We start from the raw sequence: 24,468 nt of genomic DNA on the forward strand, positions 1-24,468 counted from the left end.
GTCGGGGGGACAGAAAGCAAGTTCACACCTTGTGTTAGAGTGTTTCAGGGTTAGGTCTTGAGATCGGATTACTGATCTGTGTAGGAAATAAAAGTAGGTGACAGTGAGTAATCACTGTGCGGTGTGTGTGTGTGTGTGTGTGTGTGTGTGTGTGTGTAGTTATATTTTCATGCATAACAAGCAATAAAGTGGCCTTTCGAATGTCAGGATACATGAAGAGGCGTACACACAAACATTTTTCAAATGGAGCACATAAAGACATATGGAATTCAAAAGTATTGGTACACCAGGCTTTTCCAGCCATGTGTGTTTTTATTGTTTATACACAAATCCAGAGGCACACAATCTTATCTTGCTTGATCCAAGAGATCCATACCTGCTCCAGCATGACAATGCTCCGTAAAGATATGCTGACCATGGATTAAAGGTGGAAAAGTTCCTTCTAAAGAGCTTTCGAACCCTACTGAACATCTTTGAGATGAATTTCCCATGCTGACTGCACCTCAAGCCTCTTCACCACACCTTCACTGACTTACACCAGACTTTTCCCTAACAGCCTTGTGGATAAATGAATTTCACACAAATCTCCACAAAATCTAGAGGAACATCTTCCCAGAAGAGTGGATGTGAAATGTGGAATGGGATCTCCAAACAGAAGAACATACCAATCTTACAGTCAGATGTCCACAAACCTTCGGTATATACGGTGTGTGATAATGTGTTAGCATACATTTATACACGCATTTTTAAGGTGGTACTGATGCTGTAGAACATTGCATCCATGAGGCATTATGCACACACAGGAAGTGCCACCTTATAGACCGTATGTGTGAATAAGGACATTTCCTCCTTGACAGATGAGGATTTAAGTTTCAGAGATTATGTCAGGATGCTGGGAGTCGGGTTACACACTAGTCTGGAAGAGCATGACCTCTGACCCAGGGTAACCCGAGGAGCTGGAGACCACAGCTGTCTACCAACAAGTCATAACAGTGTCTGAGAGGCTATAACTTTACGTCTGTGTGTGTGTGTGTGTGAGAGAGCGAAAGTGAGAGCCATAATAACGCTGATCACAAGTATGAAGACCTTGGGACGCTATTAACTGATCCTAAGTGGACGGTACCATTATCAGGGGGTGTACATGGTTATAGAATGGCACGTACCATTTAAAGGGTGAAATTTCGAAGGTTTGGCAGCTCTCAGGCAGCAATAATGGAATACAGACCAGCCATGTTGTACGGTTTCCAGACAGCGGCATTGAGAAAAAGACAGGTGGCGGAGCTGAAGATGCTGCGAGAAACGTGTTTAATGCAGGTGGGACGTTTTGGGGACGAGGGGAGAGAGGTGCGATTGAGACGTTTTCAGCTGCGTTTTCATTTAACTGGCTACGTAATTACAGTGTGGAGAGAACAATATACATTTTCTTTTGAATGGCTTTAGTGTAATTTGCCAGTTTGTGTGTGTGTGTGTGTGTGTGTGTGTGTGTGTGTGTGTGTGTGTGTAGTAAAAGTAAATATCCTCAAACATCTTGTAAGTGCATTTGTTTGTGACAGATGCTGGCCTGGTTATTCGGGAATCTTCCGCAGTTCCGTGATTGTGTGTGGATGTGACTCTATTAAGTGCACACAGGTTCAAAAGCACATCATCCATCAACGAGGAGACCGAACAATAAACCCTCCACACACACACACACACACACACACACACACACACACAGTACTGAAAGATGTAGTGTGTGTACATCCTTCTTTAGAGCTTGGGAATATTACGACATAACATTTCCTCCTTCTCATACATGAAGGATCTCGGCGTCTCGGGCGGTTTGTGGCTCGGACGAAGCTTCGCCCCTAGAGTGAGCCGCTTTAAGGAATGACGACAACCGGGATGAATGGAAGGAGATGCGAGGTCTTTAGGGGTCACCGGATCCAATCCCAGCATCAGAATTCACTGCCTCTCGGGAATCCACCGGGTCCCTCGCTGAATCGGGGGTCTTATCGAGGTTTTCCATTTCTATTATCAGACCCGTGCAGTCCGGGGGCAACTGCGATTTCAATCGACCGAAGTACAGTGCGACAAAGTGTGCTCGCGGAAAAGAGGGTCCGAGTCTGGGAGTGAGCCACTGGACTGAAGTCAATAGTCTGGACTGTGATTGGATTTAAATGATCCATTCAAATGATCCCTTTGCTTTAGGGCTTTTTTTCTTTTCTTTTCTTTTCTTTTTTTTTAAGCCAGGCAATCATGTAATGGAGTTTTAAGTAGTTAAGGTCATCGAGACTACGATGAATCAATCACACAAAACAACACACGCACACACACACACACACACACACACACACACACACACACACACACAAACATTCACACAAATCACAAAAAGAAATGCAAATGCCACCATCTTAGGTAAATTGACCTACGAAGGAAAAAACAGGCTTTCAAAGCCGGGGCTCTGCACAAAGCGATCAATAATACGGCAAAAGAGCCTATAATTATTTACAAATCGCCCGGCTGAGAGGACTGAAGGGATCCAGAGCTCGATTTGGGGCAGGAAGTTGTTCTAGAAAATGATCCACGGAACTGAAGTCACGAAAGCACAGAAAAGTCCGATTTCATAACTTTATTATGTGATCTGTAGGTAAAAACACTCACGTGCTGCTTGTGTGTACAGTATGTGTGTGTGATACGTTTGACTGTAACATTTGATAAAAAAAAGCTACATTTTTCAATAATGTGTGAGAAAATTGGTGATGGATTTTTCTGGTATATATACATTTAAAAAAATTCTGTGGACGAGAGACATTAGAAAGACACCTGATGACCATCACTTTGTCCGTCTCTCTTTCTGCCTGTCTTTCTTTTCGTCTTGCTCTCTCTCTTTCCGTCTATCTTTCCACCTCTCTGTCTATCTCTCACTCTTTATGTGAGTGTGTTAAATCCACAACACTACAATAACTGTGAATGCACCAGGGACATCCAGTGAACTGTAAGCATGTTGTGTGTGTGTATATGTGTGTGTGTGTGTGTGTGTGTGTGTGTGTGTGTGTGTGTGTGTGCGTGGGTGTGTGTGTGTGCGTGTGCGCGTGTAAGAAAGAAAGAAAGAGAGCGAGAGAGGATAAAAAATAAAAAGGTCAGTGTGAGAGAATGGTGTTTGTGTGTGTGTGTGTGTGTGTGTGTGTGTGTGTGTGTGTGTGTGTGTGTGTGTGTGTGTGTGAGAATGTGTGTTTTCATAGGACTGATGATTTATCTGCTTTCAAAAGAGCCAATTTAACATTTCCACATAGCCTTACTCCCTCTGAAGTCGTCTCACACACACACACACACACACACACACACACACACACACACACACACACACACTATACACATGCAAAGTATAATTTGACCACAGAGGCTTTTGTCATACACTTTCGTAGATCAAACGGCAAGTGAGATTCCTGAGAAGTGTACTGTGTGTGTGTGTGTGTGTGTGTGTGTGTGTGTGTGTGTGTGAGATAAAAAATGGTGTGTTAATGTGCCTTTAGAAAACATAAAGTCACACCTCTGGCACTGGCGAATCCTCCCATCCTAATACTGTTTACCAAAACAGATCCAAAATGTCATGTGTGTGTGTGTGTGTGTGTGTGTGTGTGTGTGTGTGTGTGTTTGTATCTACATAATTAGTCTCATCTTCCCTTTATTAGTCTCTTCTGATGCGGAACACACCCAGACTCGGCTGGAACCGTGATTCAAAGCATTTCTTTCTCAAATAATGATCTTTTGCGAGCAGCCGCGGAGCCTAACGACTCGCCTAATTGGTGCAGTTTCGGATCGTGCTGACGTTTCTGCTTAGGCCAAAAAAAAGAAAGAAGAGAAAGAAAAGAAAAGGAAAGGATAGAAAGAAAGAAAACAAGCTCGATTGAAAGAATGAGTGGCCTTTTTTCCCCATCTGTTCCACAGCTTTTCATCATTAGCCTACTTTTTAAAGGTTAGAAAGTGCCAGGAATCGGTGTAGGAACGCTTATTTTCTTTTGCACTCACAGGACATGGAAAGACTATTAAACAACTTCTGAGCAAACACACACACACACACACACACACACACACACACACACACATACAGATTATATTCCTGCACACACTTAATTATAGTACCTTAAACACACACACACACACACACACACACACACACACACACACACACACACACACCTGCGGAGAGACAGGTAGTCTAATTAACATTTTCCTGGAGTACAGCTGCAACTTGTCACACATACACTCACACACACACACACACACACACACACACACACACACAAAAACCCATACCGAGAAAAATCCGCCACACCGGCAAATTTATTCAACAAGGAGCTTGTTTCCGCCTGACACGCACTTCACAATGATTTATGAACCTGCTCATTGACCCAGTTTATGTTGAAAAGGGAAGGAGCGAGCGCTCGTGACGGAACTTCCGCTACCAGATAGGGACACTGCGGCGAGCTCGGCCGGAGCACCGAGTCGCGATCGGGAACAGAAATGCAGAACGAGATTAGGACGATAGGATGAGACGAGGGGGACTCGCCGTGCCTGCTGCCTATCAGGGACAATCTCAGGGAGAAAATGAATTAGAGAAAGTAACTCAGGGGAGATAAGATGCACAGGAAATAAAGCTCAGCGGAAAGGAAGACATCCGGCTTGGAGGGGGAATTAAAGAAATCGGATTGATTTAGGACGAAAACAAATTCGATAGGTGAAAATGGGCTAGTGATGAAGCCATGATGTACAGGTACATGTCTTTTTTAGCCATTTATTCCGTGGAGGGCCAAAAGGGCCAGCAAGGCTTTTTCTCCTGTCCGAAAGACTCATCAGATCAGAATCTGGATGTAAATGTAACAGTTCCGAACCGTTGTTATGATTTTTCACGAACCGTTTCCACTTTTGCGTTTTCTTTTCCCTTCGACTTTGCGCTGAGAAACAAACAATTCAACTTCATTTTAAATCCTCAGGAAAACCGTAATGCATGGAACAAATGCAAAAAAAAAATCCAGGGTCATTTTATGAGGTTAATATTGATTCTTCTGCTAGAGGTGATGTATGCGAGCGGTGCAGTTGTGGCTACAGTGAAAGGAGACTTCTTGTTGTGTTTATTAGGGTTCCTGCTGTAGTAATGACATTCATTCTCTCTGTATGAGATTCCTGTCTGTGATGCAGCGCTCTGTTCTACTGCGTTTCTCCTTAATATTGATGGTTTCTGGAGCCGTGGCATCATAATGATTTTAAATGGTGAATTGATTCAGTTAGAACACTACTGAAGATCTAGATATACAATGCACTGCATGTATTATTACATTCAAAGTCATGGAACATCTCTGAAACGAGTTTCTGTTGACTTTTCCTTTCGGGCACTGAAGACTTCTTCCATAGGTGTTACATAAATGTCTCCAAAATATTTTTTTTGCAAGAAACAAAATACCACAAAGAAGAATTATAAGAATCCTAGATGGGTTGGTATTCACTTGGCAGGGTCCTGAAAACTTTAAGTTCAGTTCAGTTCTTTTTTTATTTATTTTTTATAAACAATGAAGGAAAAATATTATCCGGGGAATTTATTTATTAAATTTTTTCCAAAAAATAAATAAATCAGACCTTCTTATTACTAACAGCAACAGGAACATTAAGCAAGGGTGCCAAAACATTATGACGCCACTTTAGCTGATGCTGATATATAAAGCAGTGTGAGCTACTTGCGGTATGAATGAATGATAAACGTGATTTCAGAAACGTAAAATTTTCTGTCGGACTGCAGTTAAAAAATAAATAAAAATGGAAGTAGTAGATAAAAAAAACGAGGGACACCAGACAACCCTTCATCCTTCTCTGGGGTACTGAGACAATTTTTTTTCCCCACCCGATTTAACAATAATCCATTTCCAAAACGCTCTCTTTGCCACGTTGGTGCTGGTCGATACTTGAAGCGACACGCTCGTCTAGTCGCTAATCAGGCCGCGCCTCCCTCTATTCTGCTTTTGTATTAATAATGCAGCACTCTTCTCTCGCTGCTCTCTGGCCCACACCGGGCTCCCGCTGACCCGAGCGCGAGACGCCTGCCTTCAATCTGTTTCCACGTGGCCATTCAGGGAACTCACGGGGGTCCTGTACGACACAGCGCAGCCCGAGCTGGGGCTCCGGGATCATACGCAGCGAAACTGAAGAACACACATCACAGCCGTCATAACAAAGACTCGTGTTGACGCTCTTTGGGGAAGAGAAGACAAACGGAACAAGCAGGAATGTTTTCCTAAGCCTTGCTAAGTACAGGCGCACATTAGCATAAGTGCTTGATATCCTCTAAAAGGATTAGCTACAGATATCATTAAAGTCAATGAATGTCTCCGGGCACATCGACAAAAAAAAGAAGTATGACGTGGCGTCGGAGTGTTTTATTCCTCTTATAACGTAGCGTTAAGGAGCCTGTGATTAGCCTGTACACAGTACTGTCGGTGCTACGCTAATAGAATATGAATCAGCCAATCAGAATTTAGAATTCCAACACTACGTTATCAGTTATATTTCGTTCTCCGTTCTCCTTTCTTTCGTTTTAGTTTCCATTAGCTATCAGCTTATCGAATTCTTTGGTTGTATTTCCTGTATCTCTTCATCTTTTTGACACTTCTGACCTTTAACCCATCACCCCTTGAGGCTTTAAAGTGTTCAACACTCCATTTAAGGTCTTGTGTCCAGAGATAGAGAAAGAGAGAAAGAAGAGCAGAGCAAAGCTGGAAAATAAAGGAATAATCGAGAGACTTCATAAATTTTTCATGAATTTTCATTCGGGCGAGAAGACCCCCCTCTTAAAGCGATCGATAGATCAAGCGGCTGTCACGCAGTTAGCACCTGGGGGCTGCTGCCATGGTCACGGAAGAGCTGCGAGAAGATCAGAGGCGGCTTGCCGAGCCAACACACACAACCTTCACGCAAAACATACACTTCCTAAAACGCATACACACACACTTCGTTTTGACTTGCATTTCCTGCAGCATCTTCAATTACGGCTGATGAACATGCAAATGGACTGAAGTCAGTCAATAAAAATGGTGTTTAAACCTAATAAAACTATTTCACTTAAAAAAACTTAAACATAAAAACAAATTTGCACAGCCATGACATCATCATGACCCAGGGGCGGGGCTTTATCTGATTGATCCAGCGACAGATCTATCCGGGTGGCACGGGGTGGCAACTAAGAAAAAGCACTGCCACCTCAGGGCTGGTCTCCCAATTCATAAAATATAAATGTAATCACCTTGCTTCAAGGTGATGACAAAAAAAATTAATGAATTAATTAAAACATACACCCATAAATAATGGAAATGAAATGAAAATCTAATATTTCTATTAAAGAACAAATGACTCTCATTTTAGTGAATCAAAAACATTTAGTGACAAACAAATGACGAATTGGATCATTTTTATAAATCTACAAGTGAGTATATAATATTATTTGATGGTTTCTTATCATGTATTAATGACTAACAAACAAAACTATTTTCAAAAATAATGTTCAGTAGGGTGTCTTTAAGATTGAACTTTTAACAAGTGAAGTCACGTGAAAACAACACATTTAATGGTGTTCGTCTATATGCTGATTTAAATGTTGTTTTGTTATATGTTTTTGACTTGAATCAACCAATACTTGAACAATGAGGCTTTGTATCCATCTCTTTCTCTCTCTCTCTCTCTCTCTCTCTCTCTCTCTCTATATATATATATATATATATATATATATATATATATATATAAAATCTGTATTGCTTGTTATGAACAACCGTCACTGTAACACATTTAGGCTGAAACACACTGCGTAGTCTGATGTATATACATTCCCTTTGTGGATTGTGATTAAAAAGCTCCATGAAGACATGAGCAATTTCTGGAAAGTTCTTCTCAAACTTTATGAAAGCATTTCTTTTCCAGCACATGGAACATGTAACTTTGGGGCTGAACCCAAGGAACTAGAAGAAATGTAGCTTCGGAGAAATCCTGAAATGTTTGGAAATAATACAAAAACCCAACGTGTCTGTCCTGCCTATGAAAAGAAAGCGGGTTTTTTTCCCCCAAAACCAAAACCACATTTTTACAAAACCAATAAAATTTAAGACCAGATCGTCTAAATCCATCAATCTGAAACGAGCTTTCACGAGTAGATTTTCTAACCCTTCATCCACTTTTATGACTTGTTCTGATTGCTGTCTATTTTAAGGCCGTAATTGTAGGTTATTTCCTGTATTAGGCGCAGACCAAAATTGAATGTCCGTGTAATCGCACGATTATTGGCCAACATTAAACAACGAAAGTAATGTTCCAAGGTCGGAGCCTCCTTTCTGGCTCCAGACACACACACACACACACACACACACACACACACACACACACACATACACACACCCAGTCATTTCACTTTGGTTCTGATTGGACCATGAGGTCATGTTGGAGAGCGATCCATAGAAAGTAAGTGCATGTGAAAAGTGGAGACTTACATGCTACTTCCAGGGATGCGTTACGACTCACGGCTTCCCCGAGGTAGTTGCGGGCCACACAGACGTATGCACCTTCGTCCGGTTTGCTCCGGCGGCCGTGGACTATTTTCAAGAAGAAGAGGGAGCCGGTGGGCAGCAGCATGCGATGCGATCTCGAGTCGTCTTTGTCCGTCTCTACCCTCTCGCCGTCCTTGTACCACTCCACCGTGGGCATGGGCCGGCCCTCGGCCTTGCAGTTCAGGGTGGCGGGTTCGCCCTTGGACACGATCAGGTCGGATGGATGCTCTACAATGCGGGGCGGTGAGTCCTCTTGCCGTAGACGGGATCCTGAAGAACACAAACAACAGATGAGATGGGAGTTAGGGTCACTAGTCTGGTTTTTAGCTACAGTACAAAGCACTGACACTGGAGACTCCTTTACGTAAAAAGTTACATCCCAACTGTTACATGAGCTGTTGCTATGGAAACAACACTTCAAAACTGTACTGACCAATCAGAATAGAGGATTAAACAGTGCAATCGTGTATATATAAATGCATGTATTTATTACAGGGTAATGCCTTTTAATGTAGAAACCCCTTGAGTGAATTCATATTGACTTGTGTGGCACAAACTTTATTTCTGTTTGGTTCACGGCTACAAAGTGTTACATCCCTGTATATCAGTTTATCCAACAACAGTTAAGTGGTTTAGATTAAAACCCGTAATACACAGTACACTGTCTTCACCTTAATGATGATTAATATTTACAGTCCTGGTGGAAATCCCTGAATATTCCTCCCAGGATTATTGATGCTCTTTAAGGGCTGTGCAAATGTTTGACAATGTGGTTTCAACCATAATACATAATAACTTAACATCAAGTCAATAAAGAAAGAAAGAAAGAAAGAAAGAAAGAAAGAAAGAAAGAAAGAAAGAAAGAAAGAAAGAAAGAAAGAAAGAAAGAAAGAAAGAAAGAAAGAAAGAAGTGGACTTTTTATCAGAAGGTTGTGATTTTAAATCCCAGCACCACCATGGTGGGCCTTTGAGCAAGGCCCTTAACTATCAACTGCACAGTTGTATAAAATGATTTAATTGTAAGTCGCCCTGGATAAGGTCGTCTGTCAAATGGCATCATGTAAAAATGTTTTGCTCATTTCTTCCATCCTAAAAACTAACAGATTTATTTTCGCTTATAAATTATTATTTCAAATTGTCTGGAAATCAAATTGCTCTGCCCGGATTCACATTCCTAAAAGAAATAAATAAATGTATATTTTTTAACTAACAAAGATAAATAAGTATTAGTTAAAAATCTTATTTTTTCCCCCCACTCTAATCCTACTGCTTCTATTCCCACCAACTGTCTTTGACCTGTCAATCCTAAGTATTATTCTCTTCCTACGTCATCCACAATTCCAGCTTTTTTTTACCCAAAACACTCATTCCTGGTGTCCCAGCAGGCCATTTGGGACCTGACCCATATGACAGAGGGCTTCCGAGGGGTTAGACTCATACTGTGTTAAAATGCTAATCCCCTGAGCCTTCCCCTGCATGGTTCTGCTTCGTGTATGGTTGATGCTGGCAGGCTGTGCTACGAGTCTGGCCCTTATGATAATAGCGTGTGGGAGAGTGTGTGGTGCGAGTCTTAATCCCGGAGATAAGGAGGCAAGGGCCACCCTGCATTTACATTACTGAAACTTCGGACGAGCCGGAGACAAAAGCAGGCCCTGATCCCCGTAAAAATCCCCAGCCAAAGACAGGGGCTTAGCTTGATGGGCTAATGCTGCCATGCTAGCTTTACACGCTTCAGTAAGATGTGGATGGTTGGGGCAGTCACTCTGTTGCTCCTTTTCCACTTGTTTTCCATATTTGAATACTTTAACTCTGAGAAGGAGTTTAGAAAAGCGTATGGGAGAGGGCCATTGTTCCCAATGCATGAGTGTGTGTGTGTGTGTGTGTGTGTGTGTGTGTGTGTGTGTGTGTGTGTGTGTGTGTATTCATGGGTGTGAGTCAATATAAAATGCAATATTCTCCTCTAATTCAACAAAATGCACTTCATCTTAGCTGTTTTTTGAACACTGCATACAGAGTTCATACTACATGTTGTGTAACACAATACGTAGCTCTTATAAAATATGTTGTAAAGCATATGCAGTAGAAATCTTGCCGGATGTGCAAACAGGGATTGAGAGATCCTGCTGACTGTGTTTGGAAGATGCTAGGAAGTGTGGATTTGAAATCTATACAGTATAATTCATGCTAGGCTTCTAATATATATATAATAAATGCTAATCGCCTAAGTATATACAGTATAATTAATGCTAGGTGTAAAGTATAAAATGTATAATTCATACTAGGAGTCTAAGTATATACGTTATACTTCATGCTAGGTATCTGGGTAAATACAGAATCATTAATGCTAGGCATCTAAGCATATAGAGTTTAATTCATGCTAGTTGTGTTATTGAGTATATACAGTAAAATTCATGCTAGGTGTATTACGTAAATACAGTGTAGTCCATGCTAGGTGTGTTTTTAAGTATATACAGTATAATTCATGCTAGGTGTATTACGTATATACAGTTTAATCCATGCTAGGTGTGTTATTAAGTATATACAGTTTATTCCATGCTAGGTGTATTACGTATATACAGTTTAATTCATGCTAGGTGTGTTATTAAGTATATACAGTCTAACTCATGCTAGATGTATTACGTATATACAGTTTAATCCATGCTAGGTGTGTTATTAAGTATATACAGTATAATTAATGCTAGGTGTATTACGTATATACAGTATAATTAATGCTAGGTGTATTACGTATATACAGTTTAATCCATGCTAGGTGTGTTATTAAGTATATAGAGTATAATATATGCTAGGTACATACGTATATTCACTTTAATTCATGTTAGGTGTGCAGCATACATGATGCTATCTGTGTTATAAAAATACAGTGTAATCATGCTAGCTATGCTAAAAAAGCTCTAGTGTCCAGCTAATGCTAGCTGTTATAAAAGATGCTAGCTGTATTAAGTATATACAGTTCAATTCTGCTGGGTATGCTACAAGGGATAGATATTTCCTGCTATCCGTGTTATTTATTATGCAGTTCAGGAGCTTGCTTGGGGCAAGTTGTGCAAACGAAACAGGGACGAGAAGCTCCCTTGGGAAACCAGGTGTTCTGCTGACGTAGCAACTGAGGGTTGAGCTTTGTGGAAAAAGCAAAGTACAAACAGGAGACTTTTTGTTTAGCAGGCAGATAAGAGCCAGAATGCTGGTTGTGCATAATCCTGGTTAACTGGGTGGATCTGATAACAAGAGGCAGGACAAGATAGATACATGCTTCAGCCAGAATGAAAACGTGTACCTTGTAGAGTAAACGATAAAGAACGTGATGGGCTTCCGTCCCCTCCCTTTTTATTTTAAGACTCCATAAGGTCAATTGTCTCTCACTGCGTTGTATTGACCCCTGGTTTGGAGGAGGTGACTTCTCCACACTCCAGCTAATTTTGGCTAATCCCTGCCATTTCCCTCTCATTGATTAATGATCAGAGCTGCTGTCTGTTATCTAAGTGGGGTAACTGACAGGAAACAGGCAACCGTGAGGCTCAACAACTGCAACAGTGACTAATGGATTGGTATCTAATCCGCTAAAGGCTAGAGCTTCTTTAAAAGCTGTATGTAAACATAAATGTAATATATGTAGCATATACTACTTTGTTCGTCTGTACTTTTTCTGTTCTACAGACTACGGCTAAGCAGGTACATTAGAGAACACAGCAAAGCTAGCTGAAAAAGATGGAGTCTTTTTAGATCCCTGGGTGTACTGAGGCCTTAAACTCGATGCCAAAGTAAAAACTCATTTCAAGATAAGTAAGCTGGTAAATTGTACACAAAGTGAAGTGAGATGATTTGTGTCCATTGACTGTGTGTATTCTTTAACCCAGAGACTGCTCACATGTTGTATCATGACCTCCAGGTCCTGGTCTTCCTCACAACCTCACTCGGTAAGGCTTGATCAACTGTAATAGCTAAATAAGATCTGTTCCTTTCAGATGACAGAAATTGTTTTTGTTTCTGCCTTTGTTTTATTGCTTTTTTGCTCTCACTAAATGCCACTGAGATTTCTTCAGATACCTCTATTTCTTCAGCAGAAAGAGTGTAAGGAGCATGTAAGGAACTTTGTCAAAATGAAGAATCCAGTACAGGAAAAATGCTTTAATGAACAAAGTGTTGTGCACAAACACACACACACACACACACACACACACACACACACACACACACACACACACACACACACACACACAGGGCTACCTGATTGGAGCATCTGTTTCCCTTCTACAGCACTGAGTTACTGGCAGAGGTTTTCACAGAGATGAGGCAAAGACATCAGCACTGGCCATGCAATTCAATTTCGCTCAGTTTAATTTCGTTTAATCCAATTTGTATTCCGATCTACATCCTCTAATCACTTAAACCTTGAGCCACCATCTGCCCGCTGCTTCTCTACAACAGGAGAAAAAAAAATTTACTCAGCAGATGTCAGCGTGAAAAAATAAATAATAATAAAAATAAATAAATAAATAAATAAATAAACAAATAAAAAAAACGGGTAAAGGCAAGCGTGTAAGGAATCGATGTTGCTGTGCCAAGCGTACTTCTCACCAGGCGAATCTGTCACCAACAGATTTGTGTATTTTCTTGGCATGCCTGCACACATATGTTGTTGCCTTATCTTTAAAATCAGGCACCTTTAGATACGACCCACGAGGGCAGTTCAATCTAAAATTAGCCACTCAAATTAGCCAATCACAGGCTGTAATTAATGCTTCCCACTTATCAGTAAACAATCAAGAGAATGGAAAGAACTCTGTTTCAACGTGATTGCTCTGACCTCACTGGCATTGCATATAAAAGATGAATATATGCCCGTATACCTTTAGTGCCAAAACTGTTTCTCCTCCGAGATATGAGGACGTAGCATATCAAATCGAATGGCTAATGTATATTTCCTCAGCATGCCAGTGGCTAAATCAATTTGCTTTATTCCGTAGAAGCACTTTTCTGTCCCCTGGTCTCGTTCTGTTTTATGTTAAACCCTCTCACCAGTGGCCTCTCTTAATATGATCATAGGTTGTTGGGCAATCAAGGGCTCTCTGCAGCTCAGATGAGTGCACTTCACTCCAGTCCAGGCCTGCTCCAATCAAAGAGTCATTACTCCCCTTTAGACCTCTGTTAAAGCACCCACTACCCAGCGCATATCACGAGAGAGGACGAATGGGACGTTCTGAGTGTCTGCAAAGTGTGAGGGCAAAACAAATTGATCATTTTAGAAATTAAAAAAAGGATGTTACTGCATTACTGTACAGCGACTCATGCAGCTTAGAATCTTTTACTTATCAGACAAATCAAATCGCTAGCTAACACCTCCCTTACCCCGACTACTTGCTAACACATCCTAACTTTAAACGCTTGCTAACACTGCTAGTTGACACTCCCTAACCCTTAATGGTAGTTAAAACACCCCTTAACCTATCTGCAAGCTGGATAAACCTACAACAGTGGGTAACATGGGTATCTTGATAGAAACCAAAGGTCATTGATCTTTTTGACATTTTTTTTCTGCTAACACTAGTGGACGAAGTTCACAAACCATGCAGTTGAGTTAGAGATAGAGATACACTCTGTAAAATACGACTCCAGTGAAAGTAAAAGGGTTCCTTTAAACTTTTACTTGAGTATTTGCATTTAAATGTATTCAAGTTTTTTTTTTACTTTCTTTCTGTTTAACGTTTAATATTTAATATTACTGATGTTTGCCCCGGAGCCTCACATAAGAATTTCATTGTACAAACTGTCACTGACATCTGTACATATGAAAATAAAACTTGAAACCTCAAACTATCCAAAGTACTATGATTTATTACAGCTAAAATGAACCTATTATCATTTTTGTCACAAGACTCTTTGCTTAATCATCTCGGTTTACATCAAGTCAAACCAAGAACCTTTTATCATCATTTCAACCATATACAGCTGACGCAGTACACAGCGAAATGAGACAGCGTTCCTCCAGAACCCTGGTGCTACATTAAAAACATAAAGCTACATAATAAAAAAATAATAAAAATTTGCGCCACAAAAACAAGTGTCTTCGCCACATAAAGTGCATCGTGTGCAACCTGGTGCAAACAGTGCAAGACAGCTGTAAAAAAGACTCTCAGCATACTGATCTATTAATAGAATGATATTTATTTATCTTTTTAACTACTTAAAAAAACGCGCAAATCAGGCCACAGGTGTTGCGTCGAGTTCGAGTCAGGAGTTTCTTCATCGTTTATTTCTCTCTAAATGCTCTGAAAATTAACTAATTCAGTAAAGTACAGATACGCAAAAACACTGAACTACAGAATTACATTTAATTACATTGTAATTACATTTGTTATTGTACACTTACATTATTGCTCATGTTAGGCTCAGTAACATACTCCACATATGTACCACACAACCACCAGGGGAAATACCAATGTTCATGGAAGCAGTCTATCAAGTACTCTCTGCAAGATTTGTCAAATTTGTGACTACCTCACATTTTTGATCACATCTTAGGCCTAGACTTGCTCTAAAGTCAAAATAAATTGCCCAGTTCTCTAGATAAGAGCTAGCATCACTTGATAGTGACAGAGGGATCATGAAGTCGACTGATCACTCAAAAAAAGCAGGACCAATTATCCTCTTTTCAACGAGTGAACAAGGATTGGCAATCCTGAAGATACCTAGCCCAATCTTGTGATGATATAGGGCACAATCTTTTCGACACCGCTTTAAAAATGGACGAAATTTTATTTCAGGATCAAAGGATGTAGTCCAGTACTTTCATTCCTTCCAAGTCCCTTTGAGACGAATGACTTGGTTACTATGGATGCACGGAGTCCTCGGGGGGGATGCTGTAATATGAGGCATTGTTTACATGCTGGTCAAGGACACTGATGTCGTCCCAATGCTACTTCTTGCTTTGCCGCATGTGGGGGGGAGAGCTAATTTTATCTGCAGTACATCAGGTTGTCCTGCTTGCATTTAGAAAAAGGATGATGAATGAGGGGGGAGAAGGAGACCGCCGAGAATACATTGTTGGAGGTGTACAAAAGAACAGGCTTTTCAAAACAGGGCAAATTGTGCTTTGTTTGTGTTACTTTCTCTCCATTGGGAATAAAAAAGTGTGGGTTGATTGGGATTTTTCATAGATACATACAAACCATATAAAAGTTAGCCAAACATGACCTACAGTAGAAGTTTAAATCAAGAGCCTCAGTTTGTCCAATTAACGTGACCTATGCTGGTAGATTTGCATAAATGTATAGATCCCTTTGTACTTTTTGCAGCCCACTATCCATTAAGGTAAAATCAGCCCGTTGGATTACATAAACAGCCAAATGTCTATTTTCCCAGTGAACATAAAGGAAGCAGAACACAAACCAGGACTAATCAAAATGCTTTCTAGTCTAGAATGCTGCTCAAAATGCTTTAACACCTTTCAAACAAAACAGCATGACACTGTAAGGTGCAGGTGGAGGAGGTCACCAGAGATTTATACCAGCACACACTCATGTGAGAGATAAATATTTCAAAACTGCAGTACAACTAACCCACACATCTACTTACAGTGTGTAGGATTCAGTGCCCTACAGGGTAGTGAGAAATTTTAGCCCTTTACAAGAGGTCATTTGTGAAAAAAAAAAAAATGTTGGGATATAAAATATGCAGTTTTAAGACAATCGTTTGCACCGGTTTACAACATACCTCAGTCGTCATTTCTAGTTAGCATGCACTGTATTTGTGTGTATTTATTATGCTGCGCTGTATAGAGGAATCCCAATAAAAACCCACTTGACTTGACAAGGTCATTCTTCCATTCGAGAGAACAATCAGGCTCCTGGACACAGATGGTTCATAGCATCATTGGGATTTCAGCTTATGACTTCCTCATGAAAGGACAAATGTCTCATCAGAAGCTAGTTTATGCTAGTTGTATGATGAGACTAGCAAAAAACAGCGCCAAACTGTACTTAATGTTGGAGTGGTGTGGAAAGTGGTAGCTCAGTCATTAAGGCAATGGACCTCAGATCATAAGGTTGCGAAGGTGCTTGAGTAAGGCCCTTAACCCGCAACTGCTTAGTTGTATAAATGAGATAATTGGTCGTTAAGGATAAGGGCATTTAACAATAAATGTAAATGTGCAGCCTGCTAGTGTGCATCCTAGAGACTTCAAATGGATCGATGCCAGGACAAAATAGAGTCCAATCTGGAGCAAGAGTCCCAATCATCCAGATCTAGGCTAAAAAAAACACCTAATCCTGTTCAACTTTAACAGTTTGGCTTTATTTGTTGTGCCAATGCTTAGGCTTGAAAAGTAGATTTTGCTTCCTGTCAAAGATGTGCATTAAGAAATGAAAAGAAAACTTAATTTTTGCCAACAATAAATTTGAAAACGGTGCAGAAACAAAAACAAAGGCTTTTGAACACAATGGCACATTTTTAATCGTTGGATCAACGTTTGAAAGAGCTGGAAAGTAAGTAAACGGCAGGCGGAAAAAGCAGCGGCGTCAAAGCGTCTTACAATTTGCTCACGCGAAGTACAGGGACGTAAGCTTTTTTTCAGGCGTTTCAGTGCGGACGAGCTATTTTTGGGAAACGAAAACAAAATTGTGGATGCGGTTTTAGAGGAAAAGGCCGTCGTCAAATTTATCCGGATTAGTGTAGACGTAGCCTCAAGACATTTAGAGCATTTGACCAACACCCTTATCAATAAGAACTAACAATTATCTCATTTCCAGTTTTTGAACTTGTTTAGGGGTCAAGCAGTGGCAGCCTATTAGTGCTGAGATTTAAACTTACATCCTTCCAAGCAGAAGTCTATCATCAAAACCACTTCCTACAAGTAGTAAAAACAGGCCCAGTCAGTACACAAGTATTTGGCAGATGCCTTTATCTAGAGCGACAATTATCTCATTTATACAACTGTGCAGGTTTTAAGGGTCTTGCTTAAGGCCCCAGCTGTGGCATCTTAGTGGTTTTGGTGGGATTTGATCTCACAACCTTCTGTTCAGATGTCCAACATCTTAATTACTGAGCTACTGAGTTAAAATGACGTCCCACAGAGGACGCCAAATGCTAAGACCAGGTTCCTGCTTGTTTCTATTCGAGTTAACGGGCAAAACTTTTAGCATCTGAAACAAGGAGTACGTCCCACCTTCTCTACAGTCAAAAAGTGTCTCCGTTGACCACACAAGCAGCCTCGCTCCCTTCCGATTCATTTTAGCACATATTTATTCATGTGCAGGGCAGAAGGTTGCTGAGCTTTGATGATCTTTTTTGTAATTATTTTTATTGGCTCCCTCGAGATATCTCTCAGCCCACCAACCAAATCAATACCAGGCACCGCTTCTCATCCCACCAGCAGGGCAATAGAGCTCCCCGAAGACAAATCACTTATTCTGCCAAGCAGATGTGTGTCTCTGTGTCTGAGTTTGTGTCAACGTATGTGTGTGTGTGTGGGTGTGTGGAGCCAATCAGGTAACTCCTGGCAACTCTCCAAACGGGGTCCGAAGGGATTCCAATCAGAGTGGCACGGTGTAACGTGAAACCAAAATACGTTTCAGAAATTAGCCATGCTCTGTTAACAACCTGTCTTTTTATAAATGCAGACGCTGGTTAAATCAGAGGCCGCTTGTGTTTTCGCTGCATATTAATGAGAGAATAAGCGATGGCTATTATGCGCAGAAACAACAGGGAAAAGCGCTGAGCTCATTTGCTTCGCCATTGTAGAGAAAGGCGGAAAAAATGGACAGAGAAAAAAAAGATTAGATTGGAAAACTCTCACAAAACACTTCAGCTTTATATAGATATTCTAAAATATAAAGTGTAATAGTGAATATCAATAGTAGAGTGAATAAATATTACTATGTGTATTTATGTACACGTATATACACAATATTGATTTGTTTTTGGTTCTGTTAGGTTGGAGGGTAATTTAAATTTGTTATTTCCAAAAGAAAAAAGACAAATCAAACGTTTATATTAATAAAATCACTCATAAATCGGTGTTTTATGGATACCCCACAATCTATAAAAGTTTTAAACAACCTGTCTTTCATTTAGCCATTAGCAAAGTCAGGTACTGATGTAGGTGAGATGAGAAGGCCTGGGGTGCAGTCAGCGTTTACATTCATCCCAAAGGTCTTCAACAGGTTTCTATAGCAGGCTGCTCAAGATCTTCCACTCCATCCCACATAAAGCAGACGTTCATGGAGCTGGCTTTGTGCGCAAGAGCATTGTCTCCTCGGTGTCCCAATTTTTTTTGCTCATACAGTGTACATTGTACAATCACAGATACAGAGTGTTTGGATACTTTGTAGGCTTCAAAAACACACTGCTAATTAATACTGAACTCTAATTGGTTGAAGGATGTTCTAAAGTAATGACAGATGGCCCACCAACTATCTACAGTAATCCGGATAAATCTGGATTTTCGCTTAAAAACGCTCCGCGTCCACACTATCGTTCCCAATCCTTTGGAGAAAGAAAAAAAAAACATTTGAAAGTTTACATAAGTGCAGTTTTATTTTAGAAGTCTTTAGTTTTTTTTCTTCGTAAACTTCTGATTTCTCTGATTAGAAAGTGAGGGAAAAAAATAAAGGACAGATCATTTATTGCTGCTATAATGTAAGTCAGAAAAACAAATTAAATTGTAAAGTTCTTTAATGGTAACCATAAAATGCCATCAGGGTAAAAACTCTCGAAAGTGAAACTGGAGACTCCTTTCATACATGTTAAAAAATAAACATCTCCTCACAATCAATCACAACATTTGTGAATGCACCGTTACTATAGAAACAGAAATAGGAGCAGGTGATCAACACCTTCTGACCAAACTGACCAATTGTAATGGAGAGTACAAGAGTGTGTGTCATGTGTGTGTCCCTGTTACTTCCATCTCCAATCTGAAATCATCTGTTCGAAGTTTGAACTCCAATGAGAAGTTTGGAGAAGAAAGGATGGCAAGCGAGTCAGTTGTCCTGCTGTTTTGCTGCTGCGGCGTCAGAGCGGGTGAGCGTGAGGAATCCGAGTGCGCTTTCACGCTGGGCTGCTGTCAGAGCGGCTGGCAGGCACATCAAGCTGTGTGATGCGGATCAAGTGATTTCCAACGGACCACTGCACTCCGGAGTGCACACTCCACTGCTCACTTCACTGCTCTCTCCACCCTCTACCCACTTGTCCAGCTCCGGCCAGTTCATATGCATCTCCAAAAGACAATTTTCCTCGCTCATGTACACGTTAGGCTCAAAGGTTTGTGGACACCCAGCCATAAGACTGGGGTGTGTATTTTGAGCATCCCATTCCACATCTTGTCCGTATTTCCTGGTATAATACGCTTCACTCTTCTGTTCCACTAGATTTTGTGGAGGATCATTCAGCCCCAAGTGTGAGGAGACCCTGGGTTGCAGTTCATACTTATCCCACTGATTTTCAATAAGATTTAAGGGCTTTATAGCAGGAGATCTTCCACTTGAACTCATGTTAAGCCCATCTGCATTGACCTGTTCCAACATGACAAAGTCACTGTGCAAAGCCATGTTGGAACAGGTTTGCGTCTCCTAATTCAAGTGAAGGGAAAATTGCATGCTATCTTATCCAAACACGTCCTATACAATCGTGTTCCACCAACTTTGTGGTAGCAGTTTGGGGATAAACCGCGAAAAGAAAAACAGAACTTTCACACATTGATAATAGTGCAGTTTTCTGTAAAGGAGTCTCCGGTTTTGGCTGTAAAAAAAATCAGGTGTCTACACTTCTTTGTCTATATAGTATTTCACTTTTTTTCCTTAAAATATACACTGATTTAAGAATGTTTAGATATTAATTAAGAGCCAGTTTAGCTCAAATGACAACAGTGGTCAGTTTTTAAACTAGTTATACCACATTCATAATCGACTCTGATTGGTTGATAGACATTCTGTATGTATGTGTGTGTGTGTGTGTGTGTGTGTGTGTGTGTGTGTGTGTGTGTGTGTGTGTGTGTGTTTTTCAGGTATTACACAGCTAAAGTAGGTCTATAATAACTAGTTCTAACACTTCACATGATGAAATAACAGAAACCTCTACATGCTGATTTACTATTAAGCTTTATGTTGGGGGTAACAGTGTCTTTATCACATTATCTTGTCATTTATTAATTCAGTTCAATTTGATTTATTTTTATTTGTATAGCCTTTTTAACAATAGACATTGTCATAAAGCAGCTTTGCAGAGATAAATAACAGTGGTTATTAAAAAGAATGTATAAGTGTAGTTCCTGTAAGGTTGTTCCCTATAATTATACCTAATGAGCGAGCCAGTGGCGAAACTCTCTGAGACTTCATGAGGAACCTTAAAAGGAACCCGGACTCAAAAACAAACCCATACTCATGACATCACGTGATTACACTTCTAGTCTCTTACTCAATGCATCTTCAGATATCACAGAATGAATCACTCGGTTGCCACTGTATTTCAGTATACAAACTGCAAACCCAAACAGCAAAACATCATTACAGGGCCGTTTCTAGCCATTTTGGCAACCTAGGCCAGAAACGCTAGGACTTATTGTTAGCCCCCCCACCCCAATGGCTCCGCCCTCCCATTACAATACTCCAACCACACACCATACACATCATTCGCAACCTTCCATAAAAAAAAAAAGGTTAAACGCATTGAATAATCATTGCAAAATTGGCTGAATTCAAGTATGTAAGCATATACTGTATATTGCATTTACATCTACGGCATTATCCAGAGCGACTTACAATTATCTTATTCATACAACTGAGCAACTCTGGAGTTAAGGGACTTGCTCAAGGGCACAGGAGTGGCAGCTTGGTGTGGCTGGGATTTGAACTCATGATCTTGAGCAATATTTTCCCTACTGTGTGTGAATGTGGATTTCCACCTTGTCTAAGCGGATTTGTTGTGTGTGTATGTATATACATATGTGTGTGTGTGTTAAGCTCTGATTATTCCACAAAAGCAGGTGCTTGGGCCCCTCGTAACCGATTCAGCCGAAGCGTTCTCTACATGCGATGGGCCAACTCTAAACAGTCCCACCAGGCTGGGCTTGGCTGAGCAAAATGAAAAGCAGCGATTGATTCCCCTCCTGTATTGTAATCTCTTTAGTCTTTACCCACATGGCCCTGGAGCCAGGCAAATTGAATAGAGAGAAAAATAAATACGGCCTTTATTGCACTGGAAATGAGAGGAGGCCATGGGGAGGGGGGTCGGGTGGAAGGTGGATGGGGTTGTGGATGAGACTGGGGTTATAGTAGAAAAGAGAAAAGGGAGTCATTTAGGTGGCCATGTTAGCCAGCGTTGAATGATGAATGGATAATTGAAGGGGTTGTGAGGAGACTTAGCTTGCGCGAACTGATCGCTGATGTCAGAGTGTTGGGTGAGCATTTGACCCCAAAGTCAGCAGGACGCCAGTGACGACTAGGTGGCAGCGCAATTTAATCAAAAAAATCTTCGAAACTCTGCTTGCGTAAGCTGCATTACGCACGTCGGACCGAAGAGATTTATTATGTTTGTATTTCGTTGGACATCGGATTCAGGATATAGAAGTTGGCACAGGTATGTTTGTAGTTTTACTGAGAAATGGCCACAGGAGAAGGCTTAGTCCAGGCCCGGGCCAAGAGTTTCAGTGTTTCAGAAAAAAACATGCTTTGTTTCAAGGCTGCCAACATGGTAAGCAGACTCCTCACACTCTTTACCTCAAACCTTCAGATTAATGAGCTACAACAGCAGAACGTCACATCAGGTTCTCATCAGCCAAGAACAAACCCACAGCTACAAGACTGGTTTAAAAACACTAGCTAGTTCCTAATAAAGTGCCTACCTTGTGTATGTGTTCATTTTCTTTAGCATTAACACAATCTTTTTTTAATTTTTTTTAGAGCTAAACATTTGGGACATTTGCGTGTAATATAGTGAAATGTTTACATTGCAATTGTTCTATTTAGTATGTTTACTTAATTTAGCTTACTTAATTAATTGGGGGTGCTGGTATTTCCACTCCTCATGGTTTATGAATGCGTAACCTGAGTCTTCATTTACTTCAATGTTTCTGTAAATGCTCTACGAGTCTATACAGTAAAACCCTGTTGTACAAGTAACCTATAGTACGAGCAAACGGAGATATGAGCGACACTGCTCGCCAAATTATACCCTATTACACGAGCAAATATCGAAAGCACGAGCAAACTCACGCTGCCGGTTCCCCGTTTTCGGCGGAGGGTCGCATCAGTCGCTTAGTTGATGACGTATCACTCGGTCGCTCTCATTGTTTAATGCAGCAAAAACTTAACTTTTTTTAGTTTTATATTTTTATTTCACTAATCTTGAAAAATGTCTCCCAAGAAAATCGGTGATGGTGCTGTGAAAATGAAAGTAAATAGAATTACCATTGAACCCAAGAAGGTTACGAGCGTGGTGTGTGTCTCACACTTGCAATCAACCACTACCACATGAGTAAGTGTTAAATTATGTTTACATTACGGTAATTTGTGGTGTATTTGTTTGTTAAAATAGGCTACAAATACTTTTTAAGTGCAGAAATAAGCGATCGAATGAGATCTCAAAACGGGTTAAATCGCTTTTATATTCATTCCTATGGGGAAAATCAGTTCAAACGTACGAGCAAATGGACCTACGAGCAATTTTCAAGAATGAATTATGCTCGTACAACGGGTTTTACTGTATTATAGTTTTATTTTCTGTTCTGGCACGTAAACTATTGCAGGGGCGGAGTTTACTGGTGCTTTGCTCTCATTGGCTTGTGAGATTTTAATGTACAGATCTCTGACCTTAAAGTAGAGACTTCAACGAATACTGGAATGTGTTCTAGATGCAGATGTTGATGTGGTTATGGTGTTTGTATTTTGTAAACTAATTTGAAAGATCAAACAATAGTTTTGAAAGAGTAAACAAAATCTTTGAAAGAGAACACAAATTGTTGGAAAGAGTAAACAAATTGTTGGAAAGAGTAAACAAATTGTTGGAAAGAGTAAACAAAAATCTTTTAAGTGAAACAAAAATTGTTGAAAGATAAAAAACATCTATAAAAGTGTAAACAAAATCTTTTCGTGAACAATATATTTAAAAGCAGACACGATATCTTTGAAAAGATAAACGTAAACCCCGTTAGCGTATTCATAAACGTGGATCGGCTAAATAAAAACTGAAACAAAAAAAAAGAAAAATGGCGTTTATTTAAAGGAGGTGTTACATTTTTGCCACTGAGCTCATTATTTCCTGTTTCAAACCGCTTTTCTTCGTTTTCATTGTATATTTTTGCTTCATTTCCTGAAACATTGAATCGTTTTTTGCCAGCGAATGTAATTCCGTATTGATTTCCCTGTAGCGTTTCGCCATAAAACAGACCAACAAGGCTTCGGATCAACATTATGTTTGTCAAAATTTCATCTGAATGATGTCTAGAGGGATGTCAAAAGCTTTAAACAATGTGGTTCGGTCAATTACCGAACCACAGCCTTTGAACTCGCTGAACCACCCATGGACTTTGGCTTGAGGAAAACTACACGCTGATTTCTGGTGTTATTTGCTAAAGAAAAACACAAGCTAAAGTGGAGTCACTGAGTCACTGCGTTGAGTGTATCTGGCTTTCTACCTACATCGTCCATCATCTACTTGAGCGTGAATATAAGCAACGTTTCTCGTACCGCTAGGTTAACACAGCGGCAGCTGCTAAATTCCCCGAAGCTAATGCATGCGTTCTTGATGCTAGTGTGCGTCCACTCTCATTCAATACAAGCAAATCAATACTGAAATGTGTGATATTGATGTAGGTTATCATCTACCCCAACTCTTAATGCACTAATGGAATGGAAATGAGAAAGCAATCAATTCTTCGAGCCTTAACTCA

At 40.4% G+C, this 24,468-nt stretch overlaps 1 protein-coding gene across 1 annotated transcript in view; it reads right to left on the reverse strand.

Moving 5' to 3' along the window:
- The window catches only part of robo2 (roundabout, axon guidance receptor, homolog 2 (Drosophila)), a 509,120-nt gene that overhangs the window by 182,228 nt on the left and 302,424 nt on the right, over positions 1-24,468 (reverse strand). The window contains 1 exon segment of the mRNA XM_046862541.1: positions 8,511-8,837. Coding sequence (XP_046718497.1) covers positions 8,511-8,837 — 327 coding nt within the window.

This window comes from Silurus meridionalis, chromosome 12 (genome assembly GCF_014805685.1).
Source record: "Silurus meridionalis isolate SWU-2019-XX chromosome 12, ASM1480568v1, whole genome shotgun sequence".
In the NCBI taxonomy this organism is placed as follows: Eukaryota; Metazoa; Chordata; class Actinopteri; order Siluriformes; family Siluridae; genus Silurus; species Silurus meridionalis.